The sequence below is a fragment of the Pipra filicauda genome, unplaced genomic scaffold (genome assembly GCF_003945595.2).
Source record: "Pipra filicauda isolate LSUMZ 115617 unplaced genomic scaffold, ASM394559v2 scaffold741_size119248_pilon, whole genome shotgun sequence".
Classification (NCBI taxonomy): domain Eukaryota; kingdom Metazoa; phylum Chordata; class Aves; order Passeriformes; family Pipridae; genus Pipra; species Pipra filicauda.
Genome location: NW_024104911.1, coordinates 105740 through 119225, shown reverse-complemented (window position 1 = coordinate 119225; position 13486 = coordinate 105740). Strand labels below are relative to the sequence as shown.

The following is a 13486-nucleotide window of genomic DNA, read 5'->3' as shown; positions in this document are numbered from 1 at the left end:
GCCCCAGAGATGTATCGATACACCTGGACTGGCCCCTGCACTTGGTAGGCTATTTCATGTCACAGACCAGGGTCATTTCTGAGCCCTCTTGGTCTCTCCATAGGTTGTAGAGTATCCGGAGTACTTGGATCTTCGCCCATACATGTCTCAGGCAGATGGAGAACCACTCCTCTACTCCTTATATGCTGTCCTGGTGCACAGTGGTGCCAGCTGTCATGGAGGACACTATTTCTGCTACACAAAGGTAAAAGAGTAACTTCCTTCCCGATGGGGAAAAATGTGTGCTGGGGAAGATAAACTTTCCTGTCAGTGTTACTGACAGCCAAAGTTTTGGGGCAGAAGGCCTCCTTAGTGGCTGGACTGCATTTGTTTTGACATGCTCTCGGTTTGGCAGTTTCCTACCTGTGTTTTTGGAGAGAAACCATGGAGAGATCCTTGCCTTTTTTTTACAGGCCAGCAATGGATTGTGGTACCGGATGGACGATGAATCTGTGGAGCTGTGTTCCATTGACACAGTTCTCAGGCAGCAAGCCTACCTGCTGTTCTATGCCAGGTAATAACCAGGATTCAAATATCTTCAGAATACATTTCCTTTTCCTCATTTGCAGTTGTGCTTCTCACCTTCCTGAGTGTTTTTCTCATCAAATGAAATTACTACCTGCATCATTCAGTGCTGTCAAATCTGAACTACTCCGTGTCTGTCCTTTACTGGGCTTCAGGCTGCGGCCCGGATGTAATCTGCTACTTGCCTGGTCTCTGATGTTGACTCTTGTAGATAAGAGGACTTAAAGAGGACCTCCAGGAAAGATGGGGAGGCACCATTTGTCAGGGAATGTAGCGACAGGATGAAGGCTATCAGTTTTCAGCTAACAGAGGGCAGGTTTACACTAGATATTGGGAAGGAATTCTTTGCTGTAAGGGTGCTGAGACACTGGCACAGGTTACCACAGCATCTGTGGGTGCCCCATCCCTGGAAGTGTTCAAGGCCAGGTTGGACAGGGCTTGGAGAAACCTTGGAATAGTGGAGGGTGTTCCTGCCCACCACAGCGGGGTGGAACAAGATAAAGTTAAAGGTCCCTTGCAACCCAAACAAATCTGTGAATTTATGAAATGGAGGCTGTGGGAGGTATGGAGATGAGGTTTTTATTGGGACAGAGGCAAACTTGGTGGGAAGACCCTAGCTGAGTTTCCCATTAGTGTCCTTGGTTAAGTCTTCTCTCTGTCATAGAAACCTCTCTGAGAAAATGACTGAACCCCAGAGGAGGTTGCAACAACAGCTCTAAACTGAGATCACTCTTTTGTTTTTCTCCAGATGCTCTGATCTGAGAATTGGAGAAAGGCCTTCTTCCTCACTGGCACCATCACATGCCCCTTCCTTCCTCAGCCAGTGTGTGGCCAGCAGCAAGCAGGCGGGCTCTGTTGGACCACAGGGTCTGACTGGTAGGACTAAGGTAACTTTGGGGTCGTGGGTCAGGGCATCAGAGGAATAGTGGATTTCTTTCTGGGATCCCAGCATTTCTCTTTTGTCCCTCACACACCGCACCTTTCTTCACAGCCACAACGCTGCTCCCTCTCAAAGCATCCCACCTGGATCCATCCCTTTGGTGCGCCTCTGGCCTTTTGGTTTTAGTAGCCCTCCAAAAGAGCCTTTTGGAGGCCCCAAACTGTCCTGTCCCAGAACTTGTAGGGGTTCCCCACTGCTCTGATCCTTTCAGGAGAAAAGGGCAGGAACTCTCCACAGCTCTCTTTGCAGGGCATGAAGTACACTGGCAGGGAGCGGTCCCGGAGCAGATCCCCTCTGTGGGGCAGGGATCTCCGCAGCTGGTCTGTGGACACCGCAGACTATGATGACGCTTCAGAGAGAAGAACTGGTCCTCCAAGTCGTGACCGTGGTCCTAGGGATAGCACAGCTGCCAGGCCTTCCAAGAGGATCTGCCGGTGGGCTCCCGCTCCCAGGGCTGCTCAGGAGCAACCCTTGCTGAGGCAGAGGGAGCCAAGCAGATCTGTGCGGGGAACTTACAACCTTCGCAGCCGGTTTGTGCAGTACACAGACTATGACCGCTCACTGCGGAAGAGAAAGAGGGAGAGAACAAGTCCTCCACGTTGTGACCAAGTCTTAGTGAATACTGCAGTTCCAGGGCCCTCCAAAGCCAGCTCCAAGCAGGCTCTCATGCTCCGGGCTGCTCGGGAGCAAACCCCACAGAGGCAGAGAGAGCAGAGAAGATCAACAGGGCGGGGCTATGATTGCCACAGCCAGTTTGTGCAGTACACAGACTACCGCCCTTCAGAGAAGAAGAGGAGGGTTTCCATGCCCCAGAGATTCACGTCAGACAAGCATTCAGGGCACTCTGGCAATGATGGCGTTGGATTATGGCCCTGGCTCAAGCAGAACGGAAGACTAGCACTGCGTTTATTAGCGAAGGCATCCTTGTTTTCGACACGCCTTCTCAGACCTAAGTGAATGATTTTGCTAAGTAGATGATAGTTATAATAATATAGAAATATTAATAGAAATATAGAAATATATATGGAAATATAGAATATATATATAGAAATATAGAAATATATATAGAAATATAATATAGAAATATACATAGAAGTAATATTTTATAATACATTATTACATGTTATATATATTCAGCAATAGATAGTAATGTTATAATAAATGTTATTAAAATATTAAAATAATAAATACTAAAATACTTTAGTCAGAATTATTTATTCCACATTGTAGATAATTATAGCTAGAAACATAGTGCAGTATTTGGAAGCAGTGTTGAAGCAATTATATTAAAGCTAAGAAAACAAATATTAAGTAGAGATTGATGGTTCCCCTTCCCAGGACCATGGGCAAATCACTTTCTCTCCGGCTCAAGGAGTAACCTTGATGGCTGTCCCCACTCAATGGATGAATCCCCACACACTGTCCAAGACGGAGCTGTTAGAAGTCCCTCCCATTAAAATCTGAGAACAGGGCTTTTCTAGTGTAAAGTGACAGGGTGCCAGTCAAGTGTTGCTCAGGGAGCTGTGCCAGCTGAAGCTGGATGCTCTGCCTAAGCAGGGATATAGCAGCTCCAACTGTGTCTTGTTTATGACTTGTCAGTGATGGTTTGAGCAAGGATGGTCTGCTGATCACTGATAGGAGTGAGCAAGGAGGGTCTGCTGCTTTTAGTGTTGAAGAATGCTGAGACCAGCTTGGCCAAACTATCAGACCCACTACTGGAGCCCAAAATGTCAGGCAGGATAAATCAAACTCTCAAATACTATTTTTAGTACTAGGAAGCAGGTAATACTTTATTTCATGGGGGATCACTCCTCTAAAGATGCGTGTGCAACTTCAAAACTTTTCACAATTTACACATTTTATCAAACAAAGAAATTAATGTTCATGGGCTATAAATTGCATAATTCAGTTCATTAATTAGTATTCTATCTTAGTTATTGATTTCTTGCTTCTCATGCTATTAGTCCATGTTTTAGGCGCTTTCATTATTTCTCCCAGATAGACAGGGTTTCAGTACAATTGCCAAATTGTCTTTGTTAGTTCCTTCTTTGTCTCAGGGTTCTGCAAAATTTATGTCCTTTTGGTACATAAATTCTGCATTCCTTGTGTCCCATTTCAGCAATATCTCTCTTCCCCAGGTCTGAGATCATTGAAGCATATCAAGGTTGATTATAGTTTTTTTAACAAAACTCAAAGTTTCAGTAATTTTCCCAAGCTGCATTCCCACTATAGAAGCTTATGATAAAACCTTACTAAATGCTGGCTATAGTGGGGTATCACAGGGTGGAAAATAAGAGTACTTAAAAAAATTAATTAGGAAAGTTAAGTAAAATTACTGAGTAAGCCTGAAAAGACATAATCTAAAGATGTATATGACTGATAGTCAATCACTTTATACAATAAAAGTCCAGTCCCCCTTTTGCATACCAAGGACTTCTAGATACCTCCCTAAGGTAGATCCTTCCTTTGAGTGGGGAAGCCCCTCAAGGTCACTCCTCAAGGCTGAGCAAAATAGATTTGCCCACGGTTGTTGGTAGGAGTGAGTAACATCGATCTCTAATAAGATCTAATCTCTTAATAATTGTTTTGCTAGCTTTAATATAATTGCTTCAATATAATTGTTCACTGACAAAGCTCCCCAAGAATGGGCTATGCCTTCTACTGGCAACATTCCATCATGGGGCTCCAGGACTCCCTGGGCAGGCTGAAGGTCCGGATGCAGCCCAGTGCTGCGCTCAGCTCGGGCACCGCTATGGTGCGTGCTGCCCTCATGGAAGGCCCCATTCACTGTAGAAACAGGATCCCCATAGTCCCTCATCCTGGGCCTCCCCATCCCTGGCCTTACACCTTTGTGTCCAGGGCAGGCCCTGCTATGGAGAGCAGAGAGGCTCTGCTGCCACTCTGGGGGTGCCCATGAGCTGTGGAACAGCTCTAGAGGCCAAGTACAGGGCTGAGCTCTCCATGGGACTGTGGCCTCAGGCAGATCCATTTTCCTTTCCTTGTCTCTTTTCCACTCATGTCCCAAGAATGCAATTCAGGTATTAGTCAAGATATGATTTTCAAAGATCTTTAAAATCTGCTGCCTGTCCTTACTTTATTGTTAGTAAGTTTATTATAAGGAAATTTCTACTGAAGAATCAAACCTAACTTTCTCACTACATGGGACAAGAATTAGATTTCCCATTTTATACTAATGCCCAGTACTTGGAAGAAAAATGTTTCCTGGTTCTTATTTGCTCTGATGTTGATTTGGTTATCCACTAGTAGAAAGGAACAAACAGGCTGTCTACCTACTGTACTGCAGTAACTTATTTTACACCCCAGATATTTATGTCTATTTATTTATAAAAATCTGATGATACTCACTGCACTGGAAATATTTAGACCTGACAAAGCAAGGCAATGACATTCAATATTTATCTATAAGAAATACCTCTAATATTCTGGGCCATTGATAACCTATGAATCTCTCCTGTAAACTGTTCCAAAACAAAAGAATACTGTAATTCTGTGCTTTATGAATGCATTTCCTTTCTGTTTCCTTTTCTCCAGAAAGTAGTGCACCAACAAACATTTCATGGCACTGAAGATCTCCCTGTTCCTCAAGGTGTAGATCATGGGGGTGATAAGGGGAAAAACCATGGTGTGGAACACAGCCACTACCTTGCCCAGAGGCAACGTGTAGAAAGGCCAGCAGTAAATGTATATATAGCTAGTACAAGCATAACAAAGACAATAATGATGTGGGTAGCGCAGGTAGTTGCTGCTTTGCTCTCCCCTCTGGAGAGTGTTTTCAGACAGATTATAGAATCATAGAATCATAGAATCATAGAATCGATTGGGTTGGAAAAGACCTCCGAGATCATCGAGTCCAACCCTTGGTCCAAATCCAGTCCATTTACTAGATCATGGCACTCAGTGCCACGCCCAATCTGCGTTTAAAAATCTCCGGGGATGGTGAATCCACCACCTCTCTGGGCAGCCCATTCCAATGCCTGATTACTCTCTCTGTAAAGAATTTTCTCCTGATATCCAACTTAAATTTCCCCTGGCGAGGCTTAAACCCGTGCCCCCTTGTCCTATTGCTGAGTGCCTGAGAGAAGAGACCAACCCCCACCTGGCTAGAACTTCCCTTCAGGTAGTTATAGATGGTGATGAGGTCACCTCTGAGCCTCCTCTTCTCCAGGCTAAACAACCCCAGCTCCCTCAGCCTCTCCCCATAGAACTTATGCTCCAGTCCCTTCACCAGCCTTGTTGCTCTTCTCTGGACCCGCTCCAGCACCTCAATATCCTTTCTGAACTGAGGGGCCCAGAACTGAACACAATACTCAAGGTGTGGCCTCACCAACGCAGAGTACAGGGGAAGGATCACTTCCCTGCTCCTGCTGGCCACGCTATTTTTGATACAGGACAAGATTCCATTGGCCTTCTTGGCCACCTGGGCACACTGTTGGCTCATGTTGAGCTTCCTGTCAATTAGTACCCCCAGGTCCCTTTCTGCCTGGCTGCTTTCCAGCCACTCGGTGCCCAGCCTGTAGCGCTGCAGGGGGTTGTTGTGGCCAAAGTGCAGGACCCGGCACTTGGCTTTATTGAACTTCATCCCATTGGAATCAGCCCATCTCTCAAGTCTATCCAGATCCCTCTGCAGAGCCCTCCTGCCTCCCAGCAGGTCGACACTCCCTCCCAGTTTGGTGTCATCAGCAAATTTGCTGATGATGGACTCAATCCCCTCATCTAAATCATCAATAAAGATGTTAAACAGGACTGGACCCAACACAGACCCCTGGGGAACACCACTGGTGACCGGCTGCCAGCTGGATGCAGCTCCATTCACCAGCACTCTCTGGGCCCGACCCTCCAGCCAGCTCCTAATCCAGGAGAGGGTACACTTGTCCAAGCCATGGGCTACCAGCTTTTCCAGGAGTATATTATGGGAGACAGTGTCAAAGGCCTTGCTGAAGTCTAGATAGACCACATCCACAGCCTTCCCCTCATCCACCAGGTGGGTCACCTGATCGTACAAAGAGATCAGGTTGGTCAGACAGGACCTGCCCCTCCTAAACCCGTGCTGGCTGGGTCTAATCCCTTGTCCATCCTGAAGGTGCTGTGTGATTGCACTCAGGATGATCTGCTCCATAACCCTGCCAGGCACCGAGGTCAGGCTGACAGGCCTGTAGTTGCCACGGTCCTGCTTGCAGCCTTTTTTGTGGATTGGGGTGACATTCGCCAACCTCCAATCATCTGGGACCTTCCCAGAGAGCCAGGACTGTTGGAAGATGATGGAGCGCGGTTTGGCAAGCTCTTCTGCCAGCTCCCTCATCACCCTGGGATGGATCCCGTCTGGTCCCATAGACTTGTTAGGATCCAGCTGGCTCAGTAAGTTGCTAACTACATCCTCCTGGAATACAGGCGGGCTATTCAGCTCTCTGTCTCTGTCTATCTGCTCTAGAGGCCAGTTGTTCTGAGGGCCACCTGTCTTACTGCTAAAAACTGAGGCAAAGTAGGTGTTAAGTACCTCAGCCTTCTCCTCATCTTTGTTAACTATATTTCCCTCCAAGTCCAACAGAGAATTGAGGTTTTCCTTGCCCCTTATTTTGCTATTAATGTATTTATAAAAGGACTTTTTGTTATCCCTAACTGAATTAGCCAAATTAACTTCAAATTCCACTTTTCTTTCCCTAATTTTTTTCCTTCATGACCTAGCTCTCTTCGTAAATTCTTCATAAGTAGCCAGCCCTTTTTTCCACAGTCTGTAAACTTTCTTTTTATCCCTGATTTCTTTCAGAACCTCCCTATTTAACCAAGCCGGCCGTCTTCCCCTCCGGCTGGCCTTTCGGCACACTGGAATAGCCTGTTCCTGTGCGCTCAAAATTGCCTGCTTGAAGCATGTCCATCCCTCCTGGACCCCCTTGCCTTTAAGGGTTGTTTCCCAGGGTATGCCCTGAATTAGTTTTTTGAATAGGCCAAAATCTGCCCTCCGGAAGTCCAGAGTAGAAGTTTTAATGATGGCTCTCCTTACATCCCTGAGGATTGAAAATTCTATTATTAGTAGGACATTGTAGCAAATCAGCAGAAAAATGAAACATATAAAGATGACTAGGTCATTGTTGACAAACATAATAAACTCCAATATGTAAGTGTTGGTACATTCTAACTTAATCACTTGTGTAACACCACAAAAGAAATTGTTGAGTTCATTTGGGCCACAGAAGGGAAGATGAACAACAAATACAACCTGGATGAATTTGTGAATCCAACAGCCCATGCTGTCCCCACCAAGACCCAAAAGAGTGTTTTCCTCATTAAGGTTGCGTAATGAAGATAGCCACAAATAGAATAGCACTGGAACAGGCTAAGGTCTCACTGGTTAGGAGAGAATTTTGCAGAAAAACATCTGGGGGCATCCAAGTGGACAAAGTGAATGAGCAAAATGCCTTTGCAGAAAAGGGCAGCTGTATCCTGGACCATGCTAGCAGCAGTGATGCCACCATGACAAGTGAAGGGATTCTTTCCTTTTATTCAATACTTCTGAGATCTCATCTGAAGCATGGTGTCCTGTTTTTCTGCTCCCTAGAACAAAGAAGATACTCCTATACTTGAGTGAGTCCAGAGGAAGGCCAGAAAGATGGTGAGGAGCTGGTGCACAAAATGCACAAGGGAAGACTGAGAAAGGTGTGTTTTGCAGGTTTGAAAGGAAAAGGGTCAGGGAGATTTTATCACAGAATCACAGAATATGCTGAGTTGGAAGGGACCCACAAGAATTATTGATTGAGTCCAGCTCCTGGCCATGCACAGGACCATCCTGAAGAGTTGGACCATGTGTCTGAGAGTATCATCTAAATGCTTCTTGAGCTCTCTCAGGCTTAGGGCTGTGACCACTGCCCTGAGGAGCCTATTCCAGCATCCAACCACCCTCTGGGTGAAGAACCTCTTTCTGGTATCCAATCTAAACTTTCCCTGACACAGCTTCAGGCCATTCCCTAGGCTCCCGTTACTAGTCCTCACAGAGAAGAGATCAGTGTCTAGCCCTCCTCTTCCCCTTCCGAGGAAGTTGTAACTGCAATGACATCTCCCCTCAGTCTCCTCTTCTCCAGCTGAACAGACCAAGTGCCCTCAGCTGCTCCTCACATGGCTTCCCCTCAAGGCCCTTCCCCATCCTCGTTGCCCTCCTTTGGATGCTGTCAAATGGCTTGATGTCTTTTTTTTATTGTGGTGCCCAAAACTGCCCCAATACTGCAGGTGAGGCCATCCCAGGTCAGAGCAGAGTGGGACAATCCCCTCCCTGGACCAGCCAGTGATGCTTGGCCTGATGCCCTCCAGGACACACGGTTGGCCCTCCTGGCTGCCAGAGCACTGTTGGCTCGTATTGAACTTGCCATCAACCAGGACCCTCAGGTCCCTTTCTGCAGCACTGCTTTCTCATTCCCCGGTCTCTCTGTGCATCCTGGGTTGCCCCATCCCTGTTGCAGAATCGATCACTTGCTGTTAAACATCATACGGTTTGTGAAGTCCTCAAGTGAAGTCCCAGCCCTCTAATTTGCCAAGATCTCTCTGTAGGACCTTTCTGCCTTCGAGGGAGTCAACAGCTCCTTCCAATTTTGTATCATCTGCAAACTTACTTAGTATCCCTTCCAGTCCTGCATCCAAGTTTATGAAGGTGTTTGTGCTGGTTTAAAGGTAAACTGGCAAGGGAAATGAACTCAACTCAAAAGAGATTATGTCAGAATAACAATTTAATAAAAATAATACAATAAATACAATTATACAGATGAACAATTGGTTTTAACCCACAAACCCCCCAGCACCCTGGGGCACGAACGGAGCGGTGTTCGTTGGGCCCCCCTGAGTCCAAAGTAAAAGGAGAGGGAAAAACCTGTTGGTGAGAGTGCTGGTCACAGTCCGGTCGAGGGTGGTGACCGCAGTCTGGCTGATAGTGGTGATCACAGTCCGGTCGAGAGTGGTGGTTGCAGTCTGGTCGAGGTTCTGGTCCTCCTTTGGATCCAACGAATGGTACCAGAAGTCCCAAGACCCCAGTACTATATGCACTCAAGTTCAGGCAGGAATGCCCAGTACTTCCCCCAGGGTGGGGAGTTCCACAATGGGTGAGATATTTTTGGAATCCTTGGTGGCCTGTTAGCAGACATGACCCCTCCGGCTGGGTGTGGAGGTGCTAATGACTCCCTGGAGGGGAGTTAACATCACCCATAACTATAGCCTGAGGAGTCAGGTGTGCTCTGGGCAGCTGCTGCAAATGGTCTATTGTTAACAGTTTCTGGGAAATTACATGGAGGGTGTAGAATACACAGTGGATGTTACACCCACACAGTGATGAACTGGTCCTAGCTGTTCTAACGAGGACAGTGTTGAACAGCACTGGGCCTAAAATGGAGCCCTGTGGAACTCCACTATGGGTAGGTCACCAGTCTGATGTCAGCCCGTTCACTATTACCCTCTGTGCTTCACCCATGAGCCAATTGCTTACTTATCATATGACGTGTTTATCCAGCTGTCGGCTGGACATTTTGCCCGGAAAGATCCTGTGAGAAACAGTATCAAAAGCTTTAGTGAAATCCAAAAAGATTACATCAGCTGGCTTCCCTTGGTCAACTAGGTGGGTTACCTTGTCCTAAAAGGTCAGAAGATTTGACAAGCATGACTCCATGCTGGCTGTGACTGATGACTGCATTGTCCTTCAGGTGTTTTTCAATACCTCCTAGTGTCCCAGTGTACAGGTTCCCAGAATCTGAAGTGATGCAATTTTATCTTTATTATCCTCTTCTTTATGGTGTAAACTCTACTAAATCACTTGAAATGATCCTTGACACAAATCTGTATCCTTGACACAACCTTTGTGTCTGTCTTATTGGGATCAAAATGAACTAGCAATTCCTGGTGCAAAACACCCTTGCATGCTTCTCCCATTTGAATGACTAATTCCACATCCACTGTCTTAGTTTAGCAAAGAAAAAGTGAAGAGTTAAGAGGTAAACTAGGATCCCATGAATCCTCCAAGTGAGTACATAGTAAAACCAGAAGAAAAAAAAAAAAACGAAAAATAATTAAAGTTTTAACCTCACTTTTAAAAATTTCATGTCTCAAATCAGCTTCCCTATGACCATCCATTTCCTTGACACTCAAGTAGTTTCTGTCATTCCACAGTCAACCTTTTTTTTTTACACAAAAAGAGACATTGTTTTCTGTTTTCAATTCAGAAACCTAAGATATATATATGTTGGTATAAATTCATTGTTTTGACTTCAAAAACAAACATACAGCAATGAAGATGTCTAAGTGATAGGTCACCTCTTTCTATGGCAGAAATCTGGTTTAGAACAGATAAACTGTGTATTTGAAGCAAAGAGAAACCTTACCCCTTCAAACTTTCAAATAAACTTCCTTCATAAAATAGAGTTGAAGAGCTCATCTGGGAAATCTCTTCATCAGAACTCACCAGAAGATTAATGTCTTAAATATTTGCGTAGTACTTCTCATTAGGTCCATTGTCCCCTTCTCTGATAATTTCTTGCACTCGTCATAGTGTGTTTTTAGAAAAGCTACACAGAAATGTTTTCACGATATTCAGAGAATATAGCGCATTTCATCTTATCACAGGTAAATACATCTGCAAAGCAAAGAACTATTTCTGTATTGATGGACAGGACATAGAGGATACAGTAGCAGGTGATTCACGTGAGCTGGATGCCAAACCTATCTTAAAATGATATAAGAAAGAATCTGAAGAGAAACAACCTTTTTTTTTAAAGGCTGAATTACCTGGAGGATTGACTCAAAGCTGGAAGGTAGAGATTAGTTTTTGGGTAAGTGCTGGCAAATCATATTGTCCTTCCAGCAGTACACACAATATCAAAGCTACTACTACACTTAATATAATTCATAAACATATTACATATTTCTATTTTTGACTACAGCTCTTTTAAAAGGCTTGTTTCACCTCTTTGTTCCTCAAGTTGTAAATCAAGGGGTTCATCATTGGAGACAACAGTGTGTAAGAAAGAGAAAACAATTTGCTACTGCTGCTTGAATAAGAAGCTTTGAGTCTCAAGTAGGTCACAATGCCAGGTCCATAAAACAGAGTGACCACAACTAGGTGAGAAAAGCAGGTAGAGAATGCTTTTCCCTTGCCCTTCACTGATGGTATCTTGAAGATGGTGTGGAGAATCTGGATATATGACACAACTATGAATAAGAAGAGGACTATGATGAAAAGGACAGCTATTATGTAGGTGGTGATTGCATTTTTGCAGGTGGTCATGCAAGCCAACTTAAGCAGAGGCAGCAGGTCACAGAAAAAGTGATTGATCCCATTGGGACCACAGTATGGAAGGGTAAAGATGAAAGTTGTCTGCACTAAGGCCACCAAGACCCCAGTAAGCCAAGGCACAGCTGAAAGCAAGAAGCACGTGTTCCATCTCATCGTGGTCGTGTAGTGCAGAGGCTGGCATATGGCCACATAGCGGTCGTAGGCCATGGCAGCCAGCAAACAGCATTCTGTCATCCCGAGGAGGGAGAAAGCATACATCTGTGTGGCACAGCCCCAAAAGATATGTTCTTCCTCTTTGTGAGAAAGTTCACTAGCATCTTGGGGATGGTGGATGTGGTATAGCTAACCTCCAGGAAGGAAAAGTTCTTAAGGAAAAAATACGTGGGAGAGTGAAGGGTAGCATCTACCATAGTGATTGTGATGATGAGGATGTTTCCCACCAAAGTACTGAGGTACATGAACAGTAACAGGCAAAAGAGAGAGCCTTGGATCTCTGGAATGTTGGAGAAGGGTAACAATTGGAGATAGGTCACCACAATGTGATTACTGCTGTCCATGTCCCTCAGGTGTCTTTTAACTGCAGAAGTCATTACATGTCCATTTTCTAGTTAATCTAAAGAAATACAAAATAGTAAATTGAATCTTTATATATGTTACTTTCTAATAGGACAAGATCCCAGAAAAGGAAGTGTTGTGTTTAGGTATTTTTAGTGCTAAGGACTGTTTAGTGGAGAAAAGCAAGGTGGTTTCCTTCACACAGCTTTTGTTAATTAGGAACACTAAAAAAATTAGAAAAGTTTTATCATTTTCAACAATTCTCTTCTTTGGGAGTGATCTCAATTTTTGTTTTAAGATTACTTCCACTTTTATCTTTGAGTATCTAGCACAATTTAAGACACTAAAATGCAATAATCACTATTAAATTATTAAACTCTTAATAAACATCTTATAAAACTTAACACATTTATCAGACTACTTTATACCTTAAAACATGTAATTTAATCTTCTTTAGGACTAACTTAAACTTTTCTTATTGAAATTATCTGGTACTTTAACAATACTAATCAAGATCCTTAACACTATAAGAATAAACTTAAGTTTAGAAAAAAAAAATCTATTATTTAAAGTAGTCAACCATCCTTTTGAGACCTTTTTCAGTTTTAGATTAAATAGTTTTTATTGAATCTACACATTCTGTTGCATCTCATTTTGCAAATTTGGAATAAAATCCATAAACCTACAATTAATATCAAAACTATGGTAACTATACCAATCAATTTCTTGCAGTTGCACTTGAATTTGGGATCCATGACATTATCCAATTAACCACATCTTCCCCTTGATTTTCTTGTATTTCCTGAAGTAGGAAATATTTCCTTGTAGACAGATATAAGAAGCTGTAATTCAGGAGGAAACAATTAGTTACCTGCTGAGCCACTTGGACCCTCACAAGTCTATGGGACCAGATGGAATCCATCCTAGGGTGATGAGGGAGCTGGTGGAAGAGCTCGTCAAGCTGCTCTCCATCATCTACCAACAGTCCTGGCTCACTCGGGAGGTCCCAGATGATTGCAAGCTGGCGAATGTCACAACCATCCACAAAAAGGGCCTGAAGGAGGACCCAGGAAACTACAGGCCTGTCAACCTGAGCTCAGTGTCTGGCAAGGTTATGGAGCAGATCGTCCTAAGTGCAATCACAC

At 44.4% G+C, this 13486-nt stretch overlaps 1 protein-coding gene across 1 annotated transcript; it reads right to left on the bottom strand.

The window, feature by feature from the left end:
- Window positions 1–4162: 4162 nt before the first annotated feature.
- Window positions 4163–12343, bottom strand: LOC113985502 (olfactory receptor 4N5-like). Its single transcript, XM_039389581.1, is given in 6 exon segments — window positions 4163–4271; window positions 5073–5212; window positions 5215–5284; window positions 7552–7762; window positions 11891–12061; window positions 12064–12343. Coding segments are annotated over 6 exon segments (981 nt in total).
- Between the last annotated feature and the right edge of the window lie 1143 nt (window positions 12344–13486).